This window comes from Drosophila gunungcola, unplaced genomic scaffold (assembly GCF_025200985.1).
Source record: "Drosophila gunungcola strain Sukarami unplaced genomic scaffold, Dgunungcola_SK_2 000001F, whole genome shotgun sequence".
NCBI lineage: Eukaryota > Metazoa > Arthropoda > Insecta > Diptera > Drosophilidae > Drosophila > Drosophila gunungcola.
The window spans coordinates 14148844-14171538 of NW_026453197.1; the positions used below are offsets into that span (position 1 = coordinate 14148844).

General features: G+C 39.6%; 2 protein-coding genes across 2 annotated transcripts in view; both read left to right on the forward strand.

Moving 5' to 3' along the window:
- LOC128262196 (insulin gene enhancer protein isl-1) overlaps positions 1–17603 on the forward strand; it is a 50726-nt gene extending 33123 nt beyond the window's left edge. The window contains exons 3-10 of the mRNA XM_052996305.1: positions 11412–11601; positions 12546–12676; positions 12786–12974; positions 15095–15215; positions 15570–15732; positions 15791–16006; positions 16356–16584; positions 16648–17603. Coding sequence (XP_052852265.1) covers positions 11412–11601; positions 12546–12676; positions 12786–12974; positions 15095–15215; positions 15570–15732; positions 15791–16006; positions 16356–16584; positions 16648–16898 — 1490 coding nt within the window. The 3' untranslated portion in view covers positions 16899–17603. The remainder of the gene's footprint in view (positions 1–11411; positions 11602–12545; positions 12677–12785; positions 12975–15094; positions 15216–15569; positions 15733–15790; positions 16007–16355; positions 16585–16647) is intronic.
- Positions 17604–18471: 868 nt separating this feature from the next.
- LOC128262188 (leukotriene A-4 hydrolase) lies at positions 18472–22687 on the forward strand. The gene is given in 7 exon segments (XM_052996296.1): positions 18472–18510; positions 18573–18679; positions 18681–18694; positions 20197–20423; positions 20709–20857; positions 20923–21990; positions 22050–22687. Coding segments are annotated over 7 exon segments (2052 nt in total). The 5' UTR covers positions 18472–18486; the 3' UTR covers positions 22513–22687.
- The last annotated feature ends 8 nt before the right edge of the window (positions 22688–22695 follow it).

Sequence of the window (22695 nt, forward strand, 5' to 3'; positions counted from 1 at the left end):
TAGGTAAGACGACCCCTTAAATAAAGAACGCAGCAACCGGTGGTGGCAGCCTCCGCCTAGAAAAACAAACTTTTATGTGCGATCCAATAAAGTGAGGACTTCAAATACTCGCCGCTGGCGTCAACTGGAAGTGGAGAATCCCAGACGCCACTTGAGCAGATTGCACAATCCAGCCAAAAAAATCGAGATCGAAATTGAAGAGCCAGTAGTTGTGGTAGTAGTGCCCATATCCCATTACATTACATCGAGGGCGGTGTACCAGATCCATCTTGTTTGTTCATTTAGGGCCACTCCACTCAATGTCAAGTGGCGGCTTCAACAGGTTGGACCGCCCGCCGAGCTCCAGACTTTCAGACATCCAGACTTCCAGACATCCAGACTTGTGTATGAATCCAAAATCCCGGTCTCGAGAAGCGAAACCAATTTCGAATGTCGCGCCACGGGGCGACTCATTCAGCGTTTTCGGTTATTATACATATATAGATATTAGTGAACTCGGGATTTAAGGCAGACACGTCGCCAGACGGTAGCCGCAGCCGCAATTACCGTTACTTACCTGACAATATTTTGACGGGATACCATTTACCATATACCATACACCATACACCATATCCCTTCTGGATGGCATAATGCTAGATGGCTATGTGGGCCCGACTAAGCCATCGCATTTCTACCTGCAACTCGGGCTTGCGGCTCATTATGTCAAATTGAAATGTTGCCACACGGCCAGACAGAAAGAGACGGGGCTACCGGCGGTGCGAGGGGGAGGGAAGAGAAGAGGCAAGGCGAGGAAACAGGCCAAACAAGTTGCTGCCTCTATTTTATGGCCAAAACACCGTTGGCTGCCACAAACAGAGGAAATCATAACACTTTTCAAATTAGAACACATCAACACATCTATGACTTTATCTGAGTGGGAAGAACTCTTTACTTAAGTGTCAGAAAGACAAATTGAAGTAAATTTTAATAAATACATTAGTTCAATTAAACAAAATAAATGCAACATAATAAAATCAATTAAAGACAGAAATGGTAAATCGTTCAGTTCACGCAAGTATTTTTATTACAGTTAAATGCTTTTCAATTAAATAAAATAAATTAATATTAATAAAAACCAATTACAGAAAGAAAAAGACTAGTATTTATATAACACAGAAAAAATGCTAAGCAATTGTAGCTTAGAAATTGTACTTTAAATGTAGTTCCAGGCAGCATTTTTAAATCAAACCAAAACTTAAATCCCATAAAAACTATTCACTCAATTTAATTATTAAAACTCAATAATAGAAAGCAAACTAATTCGCAAATCACTTTATACATTTAAGGAGCCTTTATTAGTTTTGAATCTAAAAATTTGGCCAACCAATTATATCTCAATTCCACCCACTGCATAAATCCATGCGTATGGGTGCTGTAAACAAAATGTAGCTCATTATGTCAAATTGAATTGTTACCTACCAGCCAGAGCCAGCCAAGTTGAGAAACCGACCAAACGAGTCGAAGAGTGAAGAGTTTGCAGATCTCTCAATGACTGACCGCCTTAATGTTGTATTTCTCCTTAATTTATGGGGAAGTTGGCGGCGAGCGTTTTGTCGCAGCCTAAAAGTGGGTAGGCCACGGGTAATACATCTTCTCGGCCCGACCACACAGATCAGCAAGTGAATCATGCGGTTAGGGAGATCGAGACCAAGACCGAGATCTCGATCGAGTCCCAGTCCCAGTCCCATAACTCGATTCGCAACTAGTCCAGGATAGTCGGGGAATGTGAGAATAAGAGAGACGGAGGGCCATAAAGCAGCCTACTTAAAATGCCATAAAACCGAGCAATTTATTGGAACGCAGCCAGGTCGGAAGGAATCGGATTCAGCATCGGATTCACAATCGGAATCCTCTCAATCCTACATTTCGGACCTGCAATCGTTGCGTTGATTGCAGTCCGAATTGATCTCCAGTTTTCAGGTCTTCGGCTCTTCAGCTCTTCAGCTCTGTGGTCTTGGTCTTGGTTTCTGGTATCGAAACATGCCGCTGCGGTGCAAGGCTCCTTTGAAATTCAAATTTTATGAAGCTCATTAAATATAAATTTGTCGTTCGAGGCTCTCCTCCAACTGGAACAGAGACAGAAACTCTGAAACTGAGAAACTGAGACACTGAGAAGCCGGTGGAGTCTGTGTGTGTGTCGGCGTATACGACACCCAAATAAAATAATATAAATTAATTAACAAAACGAAGCCGAAATGAAGTTAAAAATTTGCATGAACACGGGCCCAAAGCCTTTGGCGGTCGGCGGTCTTCGATATTTCTCTCTTAGTATTTTATTTTATTTATTTTTTGTTGTTGTTGTTGTTGTTTTGGAGTTGCGTGTGCGTAATCGGTCGGGGTTTTAAATACTCTATGGCAACAGGACCACAGCAATTTGGAGGGGAAAGGAGCAGGGGCTGGGGCATTCAGGCAACGCGTTAAATGGGCAACTCGATCTTCGAGTGCCATAAAGCAGGCGGCGTCTTTTAATGAGGTCTTAAGTTTTTATAACGGGGTCGCTCCACCCAGAGATATATGCTAAGGTGGCTTTGATTCCGATTCTGACATGGCCACACCTTGAAAGTGGGAGTTTGGTGCAGGAATTTTCAAAAGGGTTTGGTCCCGAAGAGTTGTAAAATCACAAACGGCTTAGGCACTTTTCTGCATTCTCAAATATGCAGCAAAATATCAGGAAGCTCATAAATGTTTATAAGATTTTCTTTTCTTTTAAACTTGTGAACAAAAACCAATATTAAAAACAAGTTAAAAAAGTATTTATGTTAGCTTAAAATAAGTAATTGAATATGAACGCAGTATGTAAATTAAATATTCATACTTTATAAATACCTTGTTATGGCCATAGAACCTGGAAGAGGAATTTCTCTGTTGTTTTACCAACCAACAGAAATTTATACAAAACTGCGGCCTTATTCATGTCGAAAGCCACAGAAAAAAAATAAATAGGTGGATCAGAAACAAGTACAACTGCCAGAACAACACCTCCAACAAGAAGTAGAAGAACAACTACAACCAGCGACAATGTTCAAGTGCAAAGGTGCACGCATGCGCAGTAACAACCAAAAAAAAAAGAAAAAAAAAACACTGAGAACTTGGCCCAAAGGCAAACAGAACCACAAAGTCCGGGCAAGGAGTTAAGAAGGTGGCGAAGGAGCTGTGGCATGAGGGGCAGAAGGCCACCTTTTGGTGTTGTCATGTTTGCGCAATATTTGCGACAAATAAAGCATAAAAACTGTTAAAGTTCACACGCATCAGGTCAAATATTTACACAAAAGCCGTCGAGAAAATAAAAAAAGGCAAACCAACAGCAACAAAAGCGAGCCATAAACAACATCAGCAATGCAATTCAAAAATGTGGTCAAATCGCACACATTCTAATTAGCCAAAAGCCGAAAGCAATTTATGATAAACCAAAAGCCATAAAAAATTAGACAAATTAAAATGGCAAAATATGGATATGCCATTCGGAATGGGGAAAAAATCCTAACAAAATTATGCGCAACAAATGCAGAAACGCAGCTGGCTAAAAAACTAAAATGGTCACTAGGAAAATCAACAATCATATGAATTAACAAATTTGTTTACCACAAACCCGTTTTGTCCAAAAAAGGCTAAACTGCATTGGGAAACGCAGTTTCCTCTCAAGTCGTTTTTTGTCAGTGATTTTTCTTTGTGTGCAGCTCTCTTTAATTGCAGTCAAATCAAAGTCAGATTTTTGAGGAGATTTTTTTGTTCATTACTGACATTAATTTGACACTTTGAAATGACGGCCCGACTCTGCTTGGCTTTCTCCTTTGACTGAGGTGCGGTTGTTTTCCATTTTATACTTTACTTTGTTTTTGAGAGGGGGCGCCTTGTGTTAAAACACCATAAATAAATGTCGCCCGCTTATCGCCGGTCGAGAATCCTGCGTCGGCGTCCCCATTGAAAGACAAATGCGTTGTCAACGCAACCTGCCTAATAACCCATCATGATCATCACTTAACCGGGCCCAAAGAGAAGCCCCAGACGCTGCGATTCTGGCTGCAGTCGAGGCTCAAACGGAAAAAAGACACTATCGCTTCTTGTCATCTGTCGGCGACATGCAGCAAAAGAGGGGCCGGGAGATGGGAAAACAGGGAAGAGAATGCACTCGGAAAAAATGCACTTTAAATATAGAAAATAAGGTATAAGAAAAATGGGTTTACAGGAATTAAATAACTTAAATACATTTTTATTGGGTTGTCATTGATTTGCTAAGAAAAAAATAATGTAAATGAGATAGTTCCTAATAAATTTTCTTACAACAAGTCAACTCGACTTAAAATAAAATAAAAATTATATGCAAAATATATTAATAACAATTAATTAAGTTGGCTTTCTCAGACTTTTAAATTTAACATAATAATATAATAGTAAAGTTAGAATATGTTGGTCATAAATGAAATTTAATTTACAACAAAAGTAATTTGTATAAGTTCTTTAATTACAAACAAAATTAGGAAAATATTCTTTACATAGACTTAGGTTCCAGATAGTAAATAACTATATCTAGAATTTGAGTTCGACTATTTTCTTTGAGTGTATAGAAGAGAACCAAGATGCGAGGCTCGATTCTCGGGCACATCGGCATTTTGTTTTCAGCCGCCGACACACAAAAAAGGTCATTTCCGTTCTTCGGCCAGCTTGCAACATGCAACAGCACACAGCAGCAACAGTAACAGCAACAGCATAAGCAACAGCAACATCCACAGGCACGGCAGCAACATCGTGCTGTCTCGCTCGTCGGACTGGGGATGTGGCATAAATTGTTGCAGGCCCATGTCCATTTTGAGTCCAGGCACTCTTTGATGTCGCGCCTTCAGCAGCCAGCCGATGGCATCTCCCCTTGTTGAGTATTCAAATTTGGCTTCAATAAAACGACAGCCAACACCACCGCCAATAGCGGCAGCAGCGGCAACAACAGCAACAACAGCATCACCAGCAACAAAAACAAAAAGCAGCCACAACAGACGTATTCAGTTAACTGCGACGGCCAATTCGAAAATCAAACACTTCAAAGTGATTGCCTGGCGGCGGCTTCTTTTGGTTGTGTGTTTTCTGAACCCCTCCTTCTCCTCATTGTTGATTCTTCTTTATATGCATATTTGAGCAGAAGAGTCAGTTTGCATTGATCAGTTATTGGCTGCGCTTGCTGGGTTACACATACCAATATTGGCGATGGCTGCGTGACACGAAAAGGGGATATTAAAACATTATACATTTTTAAGTAAAAATGAAATCTTCTAATTATATTAGACTCTATAAATCAATTACATTTTATTGGGAACTTCTATAATCTCTAGAGAATAATCTGATATAGGAAGCACAACAAAACGGTTATTTCCTTTCATTTAAAAATCGTTACCTAATAATATTTTTAGAAAAAATGAATATGTTAAATTTACATGAAATGTGTAAAATTAAAATTGCACATAATAGGAAATACAATTTCACAAGAGTCTCGAAAAGTAATTTTATTACACAATCATTTTGTCTTGCACTTTTGGCCTTATTATAAATTCCAATCAACTATCTTTAAATCTCTTCCTATTAAGACAATTACCGTAACGTTTAAGCTATTTATGATAGTTGGTTGAGAAATTATAACTTACATTTTAACCGCTTATGCTACTGCTCCCTCTTAATGAACAATTTTGTGTAATCTGGACTTGCTTCCTTATTTTGGACTTCTTCCCCTAATCAAATTCGAAACTCAGCTTCTATTAACCCCTTTTGGTATTGTATTTTGAGTAATTAATTAGGCAAATTCGTACCCAGACTGAAAGAGAAAGATAGACACACAAAATATCGATCGAGATAACTCAGTGGGGGTTTTTGGCCTTTTTACCCCGGCTAACTCTTGGCCACCGGCTATATTAAGATAACGCTGTCCATTGTCAAAGCAACTGCACAGCTGCACTTAATTAAGCCAACTTAAGTCAGTGGCAGAGATGCAAAATTCCCAAATCTGCAGACACAATTGAAGGTATCAAAGTCTCGGGGACAAACAAATCACAGACCGCAATACTTCCTTTGAAGTCGGAGGAGTGTGGGGCAAAACCAGGGATTGTCCAGCCCACGCTCGAAAGACAATAGCCTGGCCAACAAAACATGGCCTAATCAGTGGCCAAAACCCCGCTCCTCTCTGTCTCTTTTCCTCCCTCACTCCGAATGCCTGTCCTGCTCCCGCTTTCGTATCTACAAAATTGATGAGTCTGTCAAAATGTGAATTCGAATTGTCCAGCCAGAGGAGAGAAAAAGAGGAAAAAATAAGGGAACATCAAGAGGGGCACGTGTTCCGAAGTTTCGTCCTCGCTGCCTGTCATCATTAATTTTTTAAATCGTTCCACAGGTAAGCAAAATAAAAAAAACAACCGAGAAATGAATGAACCTCAGCTTCAACTCGTAAAAAAACCCTGCCACGGCTTCCAGGAAAAATGACAAATTTTCCAAGAAATCACGCTCTCTGGCTCGTATTAAGCCAGAAAACAAGTTTGTGAGTTAAAAATAAAGATTGTAAATAATTTTTAGGTAGCTTTGAAGTTCAACTTAAATAGTCAAACAAAGTTAACAATTATTGTTAAATAATGGTATGCTAAGGGTATTAGACACTACCGTAATTTTTTTTATTAATTAAAAAATTCCCCTGAAGGCTGCATTGAAATTACACTAACAATTTGCGATTTTTGTCAAAACATAATAGTAGCTGAAAAATATTTTCTGTGTAATCTTCACGGCGTTTATGATCATGTGAAATTCCTAGTTAAATCCGAAAAAGAGAAGCGGCACTTGCTATCCCACTAAAAAGCGATACTCGCTGTGTGACTGCGCTTTGTATTTACCTTATAACAAATATGCCATAAATCAAAGGGTGCCCTTAACCCTCCACATCCCCCGACCCCTTGGCAAAGACACAAACAGTAGTGGCTTTTGAAATCGGGCCCATATCCGGCGGAGCTTCCATAATTTTTTTCGCCCCTCATTTGCGTTTGTGGCCGAGAGTGGAGAGCCTGGCCAAAACGTATCTTATCGATGCTTTGCATTTTGCATGTTGCCCCTTGTCGAGCAACAGCAACAGTAAGGCAAAAAAAAATAAAAAAAAAACAAAGCTAAAAAAAAGGAAATAAAAGAGTAAAACGAAGATGCTGGGCAGCCATTGCAATGTATCTGTATCTGTGAGCGTGCGTGCTGTTGTATCTGTATCTGTGAAGTAGCCCGAGTTGATTTGACTGCAATTTTACTTGTTCCCTCATTTTCAGCCCCCCTTTTTGTGGCCTTTGAAAGATTGCCGACATTGATAAGGGCCAGCGAAAGAGATGGGTAGCTGGGAGGGAGCGAGACAGAGACATAGAGAGAGACAGAGATGTGGAGAACGAGGACGGCGGGACATCCACTTACTATCTTCGATTCACTTCTCGGTGGGCGTTTCTTGGCACGAATTCCTTGATATGTTTATTGCTCAGCCATCAATTTCCCGGAGATCAATAGATCAAGTCCAAATCAAAGCCCAGCCACTTCTATCAATCCATCACAGACACGAAACGTTACCCGTGTAGTTTAGATAAAAGTGCCTTAAAGATACATTTAATTGGTCACGATGCTTTTAGAGTGAGCTTAAAGAAAAACCAAAGAGTTTGGGTTAGAAATTGAATGAAGAAGTAATAAAACGCATATATAGGTAATTCGCTTTTTTTTAAATTGGGTAATTAGTTTTTAAGATGTTAGCTTATAGTTATTATAGCTTTCAAAACTTTCAAGAATCACAATAAAGGCTGACTTATTATAAAAAAAAACAAATTTAATATATATTTAACTAGCTGGTGTAGACTTTAAACCTTTTTAAATTATAAGCTGTTTTATTTTAAGTATGAAATACAAAAATAACTTTTAGTGCCGAGTAATTAAAGTTGAGATGTCTTTAAGGCAAGCCAATTTTATAATTTGTCAACACCTTTAAAGAAATCTTCGCACCCCATTTAAAAACCATTCTCATAACAGGCAAAGTCAAGCCGAATTCAAGGAACCCAGTTGGATTCCAGCTGCTTGAGTTCCCACAGAACCCCCACGACAATGCCAAACACGGTTTTTCCGATCGCCAAATAATTACATCATATGCAACTCACATAAAGGTGGCGGAGGTCAAGAGCAATGGCCAAAAAGGTGCGGCCATTAAAAACTCGAACACCTTTCAGCATAAAAACGTGAACATGCCCACCAAGATCAAGTGCTGGCACAGAGTCATGGAAAATGTTTCGTTATTTAAATGGAAAAGATATAGAGTACGAGAAAAATAGGCAAAAAATGAATGAATGAGGAAGGAAACAGAGGCGAAGTGACAGGCAAAAATGGGAAACACGCAGCATGCGAAGCGTTTTCCTCGTTAAAAGTGAAAAAGCCGCAGTTGCCGCATGTGCCGCAGCTCCTTTACCACGCATTAACACCCCTGTGCCCCACCTTAACCCCCCCATTTCACTCACCAGGAGAAACCGCCGACACAGTCGAAAAATTCATAGACGACAACACGAGACAAAATTGCATTTTGGTCCAATGTGTGCCGCACCGAAAAGTCCCAAAAAAAAAAAAAAAAAACACAGAAAATAAAAGAACCGCGTCGCGTCAACCCCCAGGAAAAAAAGGGGGAGGGGGATTGGGCATTGAGTGGGTGTTTGGGTGGTGGGTGTATGGGTGTATGGGTGGGAGCCAACAAAATGGCAACATAACATGCAAAAGATACGCCACAAAAGCGGAAAAACCCCCCGAACGGAAAAGCAACACACAGGCGCAGGAGTTGCGCTTAAATTCCCATTACAGCCATAATGGCTGCGGCTGTGTGAGTGCGTGTATCTGTGTGGGTGGGTGGGTGCCAAAAGAAAAATGAAAACGAACTGCGCAGGATCATTAAGGCAACAGAAGCTCCAATCCCTGTCTGTCCGCACACATAGATCCCAAAATCAGACACACACAAATTCACACAAAAACCAAAGGAGGCAACAAAAACATATAATGGTCGAAGGAGGAACGCACAACAAAAAAGCTGCCAAAAAAAAAAAAACAAATACATAAATGGCAAAAATGGTGGCTCCCCAAAAACACGCGCACACACATGTCCATACAGGGTAGCATTTTATATAGCCGTATTTTGAAGGCAAGAAAAAATACAAAGAAAAACAAAAAAAAGGCGCACATGCCCCCAAGTCGATGGAAAAAAATAGAAGAAAAAGACTCGCAGCAATTGGAGGCTGAAACATGGAAGTAAATGCCGGCTGTCCGTCCGTCCGTTTGTCATTCTCTCAATCCGACCAGCTGTCAGTGTGTCCGCCTGTCTGAATCCGAATCCCAAGTTCTTGGAGCTTGAAGAGCAACAAATACAAGCCAAGTACGATGACTTTTCTAACAGAAGATTGGAAGCAGCTTAAAAATACCCTAAATAAAACACTTTACTTAAAACACTTTAATAAAATATTATGATTTTATTTAAATAAGTTTTTTAAATACAACGTCTATAATTATTATTTAAATACAAATATAATTGTATTTACATCTCTCGCCATTTTTAATGTATTTAATTGAGTTACAATTTTTGGTTTAGAGTTAGTTATTGTCGAAATTGCAAAACGACCAACAACATAACTTACAAATTACCCCTATTAAATCAGTAAATCCTAAATGCACGCAAATTGATCAACACAATAGAGTACATAATTAGAGTACATTACATGAAAAGTCGAAAAGGCAAATATAAATACATATTATGATTTAGTAATTGATTTTATTATCACTTTTTTAAATAGTTCCCAGGCTTATCTATCCCATTGACTTACTAAAACCTCAGTGCCCAGCTAAAGAGTATGAGAAAAAATATAAACCTTCAGAAATTGGCGAAAAAAGTAAGGAAAAGAATATACAGAGGGAACAGCAACAATAAGAACAACAACGGCAGCAGCAACTTGTCTGCTCCGCCTTTATAAATAATTCATGTGTAGCTACAGCGAGTGCGAAAGATACGCAAGATACATACACACACCCTGGGCCCCCAGCCCCGCCCCACCCCTCAGCCCCCTCAGCCCCCTCGCCGCCCCTAACCGCCCCTAACCACTCCCCAAAAAAAAAGAAAAAAAAAAGAAACACACAGATACGCGGCCACGTTTAAAGATACAAAGATACAAGCAAGGCAACAGATACAGATTTTATCTCAGCACGAATGTGTGTGTTTTTGCAATTTTTTTCTGTTTTCCGAATTTGTGAGTGTCTGTGTGTTTGTGTGTGTGAGGCAACGAAACATTTAAAACGTGCTAAACGCGCGTCAAAGTTTTTCTTAATTTTTCAACAGCAGCCGGTAAAAAGTTTTTCTTTTTTTTTCTTTTTTTTCTTTTGCTTTGCCTCCCTGCCAAGGATTACAGCAGCACATAGTCGGAAAATGGGGGCGCGGAGGGTGTGGCCTGTACATAATGTGGCAATGATTGCATTGATTTTTCTCCCTCATTCCCATGCCAACTAAAGTTTGGACGGATAAAAAGAAATAAAGCACGAGACCAAGTGGAGGGAAAATGTTCAACTTAAATACTTGAAAATGGTGGCTGCGTTTCACTTGGCTTGGCCAGGATTTATGAATTTTTCAAATGTTTTCCCCCAGAAAAACGCCGAAGACCCGTTCGCCAAAGGGAAAAACTTTTTGGCAGTAAAACTTTTGCCATTGGAGCCCGGACTCCGGAGAGTGCGGCACTTGGGTAAACAGGGAAAACTCGGATTATTTGATAACAGTTTGTTAATTAGCGCCGTCTTTGCTGTCTCACTTGCTATTTGTTTACGTTTCCAAAGGCATAATTGGCAAAATGAATTTAAGTTTCTCGCAAAAAAATAAAAAACAAAACCTGCAGAGCCAAGCAAATTAAATAAGGTAGAAAAGTTGTTAGAGAAACAAGTTAGTTAGTCGCTGTTACTTTTGTTTACTTTTGCCGTCGGCAAATAAAGATTTATTTTGTATTGATACAAAAGTTTCTTCTTATTTTTGGAAGGGATAACTAAAAAATAAACACAACACTACTATTGGTTTAAAAGGTTTTTGAATATATTTATTTATTAATTACATATTTTTATAGAAAATTAAAGCTTTCTTAAGTTTAATATTATTTACATACATATAAATTAACTCTTGGTTTTCAAACTTATTAAGAGTAAATTATTTATAAGATTCTACAAAAACATATTTTAATTGGGTTAAAAAAAACATTTTGAAAGATTCTAGTTAAAGAATGTTTTTAGTATTTATTTGCAAATTAAGCAAACCATTTTCCTTTTTTTTTAAAGAATTTTACTTGCAATATTGGTACTGAAAATTCTTATTTTTCTTGCAGAAAAACAACGCCTATCTCACTGCGTTGGCTGTGGCGGCCAGATCCACGATCAGTATATCTTGCGCGTTGCCCCCGATCTCGAGTGGCATGCGGCGTGTCTGAAATGCCAGGAGTGCAGGCAATTCCTGGACGAAAGCTGTACGTGTTTTGTGCGCGACGGCAAAACCTACTGCAAGCGTGATTATGTTAGGTGAGTTAAACAAAAAAAAAAAAAAATTGAAAAACAAACTATATTTAAGTCATTATAGAAAACAAGGAGTATTAAGACCAACAGACTTTGCTTCTCTACCACTACATCTCAATCTGTATATTTTTTTGTAACGAAAATACCAATTCATTGAATCTAGAATAGCCCCTCCAACCGAAACATTATCTAATTTCCACTCAACCAAACAGATTTGAAAGCTATTTGCACAACCCTAGGCACACACACTCCATGTCATGCGCTTGGCCTTTTCATTTCCAATTGTAGCGTCCGGCAAACGTTTAGGCCAGCCTTGTTAGCCCAGCCAATTAGCCCGCTGATGCCAACACAAAAAGGCAAATACCATGTTCTAATCAACAGCTGGTCCAGTAGCCGGGGACTTTGGGTTTCATCATCGCTAAATGTATGACGTGCAATAAAAACCGTGTTTGGGTCTTTTTTGTTTTGCCATCGTAAAGCCGGCGACCGGCGACCAAAGTCGCAACTATTTGCCATGCAAATCTTTGAATAATTGATTAACACGTGCAAAGCTATAAATTAGCACTTTTCCACAAGCACACACACACACTGCACGCTCAGATGATTGATGAACACTCGCCTCAGTCATCGATGTCGGCACTGACAAAAGAATTTTATTTTATAGCCATAAACGAGCTCCGCGAACACCCCCTTCTGAAAATCTCCCGTTGATGAACTTATTCAAGGCTGTTTACACGCACTAATCATGGGATCTTTATCCGATATTTGGCATCTTCTGTTGTCCAATTTAAGAGAAATATAATAATTTTCAGAGTTTGCTTAGATTTAGATATATCTTTCAATGTTAAAATATCCTTTTTTAACTTAGGTATAATTATTATTATCTAAAAAACAGTGAAATAGTAATCTAACATTCTCTACTTTTGTTCTTTCATTTAAAATACTTACAGGTTATTTGGTACAAAATGTGATAAATGCGGCAACTCCTTCAGCAAAAATGATTTTGTGATGCGGGCCAAAACGAAAATCTTTCACATCGAGTGTTTTCGATGCTCCGCGTGTGCGCGACAATTGCTGCCAGGTGAGTTTATTATTTATTTAATAGCATTTCGTCCCATCCTGCTTCGTTTCCCCAACCCCAAGTGCCTTATTTACCAAACAAATAACCGAATGTTTACCTGGAATTTTAGGTGATGAATTCGCGTTACGCGATGCCGGAGCTTTATATTGCAAGGAGGATCACGATGTGCTGGAGAAATCGTCGCAGAGCAGCCTCACTTCTTCGTCGGTGGAGAGCAACAACAATATTAGCAGTAGTAACAACAACAACACCAACCTTAGCAATAACAACCATTCCAGCGAATTGGGTTCAATGTCAGGTGAGTGTCGCCTTTTGGCCCTTGATTTTGCCCTTCGAGTGGTGCTTAGAGTGTGGATTGCTCTTTGGGGCATCATTTCAGAGGGTTTCGAATTTGTTTATTTACTATAACAACCCTTCATCTATGACTCTTCAAGTTAGGGATGTTATTTGTGCCCCAAAGTATTCCTTTTGTTTGCCCTTTCAGTTGACAGTGTAACTAAATATTTTCTCGTTAGTTTTCCTGTATCTTTGTTGTCCACTATATGACTCATTCATAAGCTTTGTTTGTAGCATAGAGTAACTCAATATATTTAGTTCGTGGCTGAGCTGGAAATCATATAGCCTTTCAATCCTTATCTCAATTACCACTAACTAAACTGAACTTATTCAATCAATATTTTACAAAAGAAACCCTATATACTCATCAAAAGTTAAACATGAACTTTCTTTCTGTTCTCTAAACATTCTAAAACCAAATTCGCCCTCTTAGTAAGATTTAACACAAATTAAATCCTGTTTAAGGAAAATTACTTGTTTTAAGTCTTGATAATGCAAATAGTCAAATAAATTCGTAGACTTAAAGCAAAACTATTGTAGAATCGGGCTGTAAATAAGGACGTAGTTACTGACTCCAAACACGTTTCCCGAGTTCAGCTTTAAAGCTTCTTATTTGCAACATCTGCAACTGTGTCCCATATTTTATGGAGCTTACAAAGTCGCAAGCAATTTCCACTATCGGCCATTTGAATTCCCCAGGCGAAAAGTCAACCCATTCTGTACCCCTACCATTCCACCGCCTTTTCCACTCGCTTTCCATCGAAAAGATTGCCAATCCTAATTAGCCCAAATTGGTCTGGTTCTGTGAATGAAAACGGGAAACGGGAATGGAGCTGCAACTATGGGCAACAAATAAGCACACAGTTCGGCATCGCACAAAAGCGCTGTGCTCGTGTTTTGTTCTTAGAAAAACAGCGTTACATCCTTGTAAGTGATAGTAGAGGTAGAGTCAATAGAAATCGGCAAACGTCAAACAATGTACGACAATTGTCGAACCATATCGTCAACATAATCTCATTGTTTAACCAGAACGGAGAAAAGCGAAGGGACTGGGTATGAAAAAGGCACCTTATCAACATGAGGCGGCGATGTCAAACGTTGGATGCCAAACCTGTGTGGCGGTCCAACCCCAACAGCAGTTCCAACCCCACCCCCTCCCTCCACCTTCACTCTCATTTTGCAAAGGGTTCGAAACAACAACAAAAAAAAAAAAACTACAAAAAACTAGCTGCCAGGGCAAACAAAAACTCCACATTGCATCGATGCGTTCAAGCGGACAAACATTGACAAGCAACTTCTTGGGAATTGGACTTTTGTTTGACTGACTTCGATCGACGGATCGCCGGATTGCCGGATCGACGGGTCGTATGATCAATCAGCCAGTCGCATAGCGAACCATTCATAGTTCCACTTGCCGAACTGTTTATTTGTGTTCAACTCGAAAACGGCATGCAGTCCGATCGAGTGTTTGCCAAACCGCAGCGGTCGCCAGTCTTTGAAGTTCGGCACTGGGAAAAATATGTTAATTTCTGTGGGAGATTTGTAAATTTGTAAAATTGGCAGCCTTATTATGAGCGGAAAGATGCGAAATACCTCTGAAATATTGATTCACTGATTTGTTTATCACTCAAATATTATTGTTTACCCGAAACAAAACACTGGGCAAAACTAAGCCCAATTTTGGTAAGAGTTTTTGGCAATTTGCAACCCTTGATAAGAAATGAATGAGAGAAAATTCCTTCAAAGGAACCACACCGCCCAGATAGAAATCACCGATCGATCTGTACGATCAACAACTAGATAGCGCCTTGTTTCGGGGGTTGTGAAACACGACTTAATTACCAGAGATCGATGGCAATAGGGAAACGCGAGCGCCTTTGATCTCCCAATACCGAATTCTCCACATTTAGCGATATTTTTGGGTGCAATTGTAGTCATCGTACAGAAATAGAAATAGAATAGAAGCAGGAAAACCGACGGCAAGCGAGCAATCTACCCAACGGCACTACAAAGTGTTTCTTTTTGGCCAAAAATAGCAAACGAATTGGTGAAATAACTCCGTATCTTTCTATTTCCGCGCAGATTCTGGCAGCGAGTCGGGCTCACACAAAAGTATTAGGGAAAAGCGACCCTCGGGGCCTTCGGATGGCAAGCCAACGCGAGTTCGGACCGTGCTCAATGAGAAACAGCTGCATACGCTCAGGTGAGTAATCTCTATCTATTGGATAGATCTTTAAAAATAGCAGATTAAGTTTAACTACAAAGAAATTTTTTTTAGTTTTATTGGCTAAAGATAAGTCAGAATTTTATAAAATATTATATCCTTATTAATTAACGTATACAAAATACGATATGGAGTTTTTAAAGTCGATGTAGTCTCAAAATATATTGAACTATCACATAATATATTCGCATTTTTAAAAACTGATATTTAAAAAAAACCTTAGGCTGCGTTTTTTAGTTTCCCAATTTAATTATTATCCAATTTCTAAATTAAGAGAAATATTTCTTGACACAGAATACTAACCAACTAAATATTCATCTATTCATTATTTAGAACCTGCTACAATGCTAATCCGCGACCTGATGCGCTCATGAAGGAGCAGCTGGTGGAGATGACGAGTCTGTCGCCGCGAGTCATCCGCGTGTGGTTCCAAAACAAGCGCTGCAAGGACAAGAAAAAGACCATTCAGATGAAGCTACAAATGCAGCAGGAGAAGGTAACCATACCCTCACTTTAAGTGGCTTTAAAAATCTAATTTAATCCCGCCTTTACAGGAGGGTCGCAAGTTGGGCTACGGCGCCATGCAGGGCATCCCCATGATCGCCAGCTCGCCGGTTCGACATGACTCCCCTCTGAATCTTCAGGGTCTGGATGTGCAGACATATCAGCCGCCGTGGAAAGCCTTAAGCGACTTCGCCCTGCACGCCGACCTCGACAGCAATGGCGCGATCAACACCCACACGCCCGCATTTCAGCAGCTAGTCAATCAGGTAAGGATAAACAGATAACAGGGATTACAGGGATTACAGGGAGTAAAAGGAGAAGCCTAAACTAAAATATTATATGAGTAGAGTAACATTGTTAGCTTATGACTTATTTGTAATCTAATTAACAACGTTTTCCATTTATATACTTATATTTTACACCATTGAAAACGGGATAAGATTCATTAACAATTTTTAGAAATATATTTTTAAACATTCCATAAATCATTAAGGTTAAAAACAAAATAAAAGCTGATAAAAGCAAAAATAGTTTTACAAAAGTAATTTTCTTTTGTAATTTTCTACCAAATGTCATCCACACATTTTAACATTCGTTCGTTTGTTCCTTCCACAGATGCATGGCTACGACCTGAACGGGATGCCCATCCTGCCGCCGCATCCGCACTCGCATCCGGCGCAAGGGCCGCCCCACCAGCACCCTCCGCCCCCCGGCGGACCGCACAACCACCAGAACCAGCAGCCGAACCAACAGCCCGGAGGCAGCAGCCTGGACTCCGGGATCACCTCGCACCACCATCCGGACAGCACCGACTCCTACGTCACCTACCTGGAGAGCGATGACAGTATGCAGGGCAGTCCGTAGACAATCGAACCGAATCTAATCCAGCTTCTTTTGTTGCTCCCAGAATCCAAACTGGCGCTGACCCCGTCGTCCTCATCCTCGGCCTCGGCGGGCACATCGATCTCCTCGCCGCCATCGGGTGTTGGAGCAGGGGGTGGTGGGGGTGGTGCTGGTGCAGGTGTGGGCTTGGGCTTGGGCCTGGGCGTGGGCCTGGGCGTGGGCGTGGTGGCCAATCAGTCGGCCACCGAGCAGCTCATGCAAATGCTCCAGAAGGTAACCGGCTCCGCTTCCCCGGCCTCGCATGCGGTGCTCTAAAGACCAAGGGGCGTGCGGGGGCGTGGCAGGAAGCTGGCGCCGTAGGAGCTACAGTCGAACTTCGCTAACTTGAAATATTTCACACCGAAAATTCACATCCATTAAAAAATATAATTCTGGAAAATATTATTTTAGTTTAGGTTCAAAAATTAATTAACGATCATATTTAGATTAAAGCTAATTTAGTTTCTGCAGAACGATCAAGTTTATGTTATAGCCAATGAATTCTTATTTACAACATTGATTTTCCCAATCATATTATCCAGTTAGGAAAGTTCGACTGTATTTGGGGATGTGTGCAATGGTTTTTGCCCCTGTTTTTTTATTCTACTTATTTGTATTTTGTAAATTTAATTTTATTTTGTTTGATTCGGTGCCAAAAAATAGTCTATAGGCCGTTGGCATTTTGGGGATAATCTGGCTCTGGCTCAGTTGCACATTTCGTTATGTAACATACACATTTGTTGTTGAGTTCCAAAATGAAAACACGAAAAAATTAAATTAAAATAAGCTAAACAAAAATGCTCACACACTTGAAAAGTTTTACCAATAATTTTTGACACGAAAACAAAAATTATGATAACAAAAGGAAAACAGTTACTTCGCATCAAGTAGGGAATTTCATTAAACATAAATTTGTAAATAACTTTTATATATAAATAATAAACGAATATATTTTCATTCAAAATGCAAAAAAAGAAAAAGCGATCGTAAGCATTCAAAAACAAAAAAAGAGAAACTGACTCGTTTGTATTATATGGGATAAAGAATCCGAGGGGTAGCGATAAACTATAAAGGCGCACTTGGCAAACTTGTAAATCGAATTAACAACAACAAAAGCATCTACGTCTAAGCTCGTAAATTGTATGGCAAAAGAAACACAAAATTATTATAAATAAATAAATGCAAGCAAAGAAGTGTGTAAGTGAGAAAGAAAAACTGTAACTAAATCTAGACTTATTTGTTAGTTTTAAAACATTTCCGAAATGCATTATAAGATGAGGAAGACAACAAATCCGGCAACGGGAAGGAAAATAATAGAGAGAAAGCGAAATGTACCAAGGATGTTTATAAACTGTTTCGTAAAACAACTAATGTATTTTCAATAATATTTAACTAATATTAATAATAAACAGTGCATAAGTAATTTTAGTAACTATAGAAAATGTTTAAATGAAATTACAAACGAAAATAAAACAGCAAAAAAACAACACAGAAAATATAATAAAAAATTATGTGTTTAATTTGTATTCTAAAAACTATAAATCTGGCAAAAAATAATCTAAATATATTATTTTAATTATTAAATTTGAAATTGGCGGCATAGCTTGCGCTGCTTGCTTTTCCCTGAGTGTAAACTGCTTACCAAAATGGTTCATGCCTCGACTATTTATTATTAGAGCAGACAACAACCCATCTGTGGTGGGGATCTTTGCTAGCCAACGTTTGGATTGCTGGTATTTTTAGTACTTTTTAATGGTATTTTAAAACTGTAATTTTTATAATTCAAACAGTGGTTACACTGGTCGCCAGCTGAGAAATTATTTATTTTATTTTAAGTAAATTTGTCTATTAAAAATCGCTTAAAATGTCTATTGCCAAGCGTGTACAGGTGCGTGAGGGTATTAACTTTAATCTTCAATGGTTAATTATTTATTTTCCCCTCTACTTTAGCAATGGGCAACGTTTGCACGCACCTGGCACATTTACGATTGCACTTGGCAGAATCCATTTGAGTCTGCTAAATTGGTTAAAACCCATTTAATGGGCCTGCAAAAACCTATATCACCCCATGAGTAAGTATTATCCAATGGTTATGTTTTTAGTTAAGGTTTTATGTGAAAAGTGTGCAAAATTACTTCTTTTTCGGAGACATTTCGGATGTCATTACATCACCGGCGTGTTTTCAAAGTTGTTGTTGCTGCTGCGAGTAAAAAATGAAAACAAATAAATGATTATTTGAAAATGGTAATTATTAGACCATTCAGTTGCGATTTAAATGGTAAAAGCAGTCATATAGTATATAAATATATTAATAATTACATTATCACAGAATTTTTAAAGTTTTATTTTACTTTACTTATTAAACTTTTACTATTTTGTCCGCAACTGAACTACCATTTCGTTTTTATATATTTTCTGACCAGCGATTGTTGTACTTTTAGATTAAGCAAGTTATCCTCAATGGTCCAACCAATTCAAATCCGTAAATGTAATTTTCCAGATGACTGCGGTGACCATGTGGTGCTGATCAACACACGGGAAATCGCTCTGCCCGGAGACGAGTGGGTTAAAAGGGTTTACTTCCACCACACCGGATATCCTGGAGGAGCTTCGTGGACGCTGGCGTGGCAACTGCACGAGAAGGATCCCACGATGGTCATGAAAAAGGCGGTTTACAACTCGATGCACGGAAATCTGCAGCGCAGGCACACCATGCAGAGATTGCATTTATTCGCCGATGATCAAGTTCCCGAGGAAATCCTGCAGAATGTCACGAATCAGATTCGCACACCGCGCACAATTCCCCAGCGCTTGGATCATATTGACAAAGAAACGCTGGAGAACTTCCCCAACATTATGGATTATCCCAAGGATTATATATTGCGTTGATTTTTTGTGTTAAAATCATTGTAAATAAGATAAATACAAAATATGGAAAAATTATTAATATTGTTATTTTAATTTTAAGCTAAGTGTATTGTAGAGTCCGATTTTTGCTTTGCCATTTTATTTATAACTTATTTTTACACGGTATCTTCTCGGCGACTAAACTCACTAGAAAAGCTTAACTTTTTTGCGTTGGCAATGCTTTGCAAAAAGAGATGCCAGGTTTTTAAATGTCAAATTAATTTTTGCAAGCTTTATTATTTAAACAAATCCAAAAGTCGATCGAAGGCAAAAATTTATCAAATCGTTTTATTTTGTTTTAGAGGTTTATTTAATGAAGGTGTTCGACTTATTTAAACATTGAACATGTTATTGTTTTTAAAACTTTGGTACTCTCGACAACCCTTATATTTGCCGGTTGTGTGGCAGTGAATTGCATTTTATTCATCTCATTTGTGTTTCTGCTTCATTTTGTATCCATCTCTGGCGACGACGCCTACGACTCAAATATATACTATATAGAAAGTGCGGTCATCACTGAACGCGACTATCTTCAAACACAAACAGCTGGTACAATTAACCCAAGTTTTTGGCTTATCTGCGGCCAATATTTATTGTCTTTAACGATAAGCATTATCGCAGAAAAGAAATGTATAAAAACATATGTATTCATTCCATTCTTTTTCAGTCTCCACCCGCGGCTTGTGCACTTCACACAAACTACTCCCGATTTACCAGATACAAAATCGCAATATGGGTCGCTTGGGAACCGTAGATCCTAGCTCTTATTCGCAGCCGGATTTGATCACCACGGAGCACAGTGTTCTAAACTGGAAAGTCGATTTTGGGGCCACCAAACTCCAAGGAAGTGTGCTTCATCGCTTCAAAGTGCTGACTGCTAATCTCGATAAGATTGTAAGTATAAAGGGTCCCTTTGATTTGCTTAATAGAGTCAGATGTGAAAAACAACAGGAATAGTTGGAGGCCTAATACTCCTTTAAAAATATCTAATATATTTTCAATGCCATAGTGTAATCTAACGTGCTTAGTCATTACAATATACCCAAGTTATTACCACTTCAGTAGATTGTCCCAATAGGAACCATATTAAGTTTAAAGTTAAATGTATTTAAAACTTTAGATATATACTGGCTTTAGTATTGCACTTTATTAACATTAATTACATTAATTTATATTTAGCTCCTGGATGTGCGTGACATCAATGTAACCAACGCCACGTTGCTGGCCGGAGGCAGTGAGCTACCGATCAACTACTTCATCAGCGATGCGGTCGATGATATTGGTCAGAAGCTAACGCTGGAGTTGCCATCTGGAACGGCTAAGGGCAGGTAAAACCACAGCGAAAGATAATCTAATCTATATGGAACTCATAAATAATCTTAAACACTTTTAGCCTCAATGTACGCATCGATTACGAGACGTCGAGCACCGCCAGTGGATTGCAGTGGCTTAATCCCACCCAGACTTTGGGCAAGGAGCATCCCTATATGTTCTCCCAGTGCCAGGCGATCCATGCTCGTTCGGTGATTCCCTGTCAGGATACCCCGGCTGTTAAATTCACCTACGACGCCACTGTGGAGCATCCCAATGAGCTGACGGCTTTGATGAGTGCCCTCATCGATAAGAAGGAACCTGGGAAAACGCAGTTCAAGCAGGAGGTGCCCATTCCAGCCTATCTGGTGGCCATTGCAATTGGAAAATTAGTCTCCCGCCCGCTGGGCGAGAACTCCAATGTCTGGGCAGAGGAAGCTATTGTGGACGCTTGTGCCGAGGAATTTTCTGAAACGGCCACCATGCTGAAAACTGCCTCCGAACTGTGTGGTCCTTATGTCTGGAAGCAGTACGATCTGCTGGTGATGCCGCCATCATTTCCCTACGGAGGCATGGAAAATCCTTGCCTGACGTTCGTAACGCCAACTCTCTTGGCCGGTGATAAGTCGCTGGCTGACGTGGTGGCCCATGAGATTGCCCACAGTTGGACGGGTAACCTGGTGACGAACAAGAACTTCGAGCATTTCTGGTTAAACGAGGGCTTCACTGTGTTTGTGGAGTCAAAGATCGTGGGAAGAATGCAGGGAGCTAAGGAGCTGGACTTCAAGATGCTCAGCAATCTCACTGATCTGCAGGAGTGTATTCGCACCCAGCTCAACAAGACTCCCGAGCTAACCAAACTGGTGGTGGACCTGTCCAACTGTGGGCCCGATGACGCCTTCTCTTCTGTGCCTTACATCAAGGGTTCCACATTCCTGCGTTATTTGGAGGACTTGTTCGGCGGCCCGACTGTTTTTGAACCTTTCCTGAGGGATTACCTGAAGAAATATGCCTACAAATCGATTGAGACGAATGATTTTAAGAGTGCTTTGTATGATTATTTCATTGATACCGACAAGAAGGAGAAACTGAGCGAGGTCGACTGGGACTTGTGGCTCAGCACCGAGGGAATGCCGCCAATTATTCCCAAGTAAATAATACTGCTAAGGAAATGTAATATTTTTTATAATACATTGTAAACTATTTTAGATTCGATGAGTCCCTGGTTAATGTGACCAAGGAATTGGCCAGTCTCTGGAGCACCAAGAGTGTCACCGAATTGGCCGCCAGTGTGGAGATCAAGAAGAACATTTCCATTCACCAGCTCATTGATTTCCTGGGCAAACTGATCGAGAGCAAGGATATTGTTGACCTGACCGAGCGTAAGATTGAGCTCCTGGAATCCACCTACAACTTGAAGAATTCCAAAAACGCCGAGATTCGTTTCCGTCTCAATCGTTTGATTATTCGAGCCCGTTTGATTAAGCGTCTGGATGAGATTTTCGAATTTGCCAACTCCAACTTCCGCATGAAGTTCTGCCGACCCATTTATCGCGACCTGGCAGAGTGGGCCGAGGCTAAGCCCGCAGCTATTCGCAACTTTGTCAGTGTCAAGGATCAGATGATGGCCGTGTGCTCGCACACAATTGAAAAGGATTTGGGATTGAAGTAAATTTAAGTCTGATTTTTTGCATTTTAAAACGTCTAAACAAACAATAAAATTGTTGCACTAATTAAATTAAACTAAACAAAATTAGATTGTCTAAATTGAATAATGCAATATTTTGGCGCAAAAAAATGTATCCACAATTAATTTAGAACATTCATTTTGTTTGGTTTTTCTTGAATTATTTGT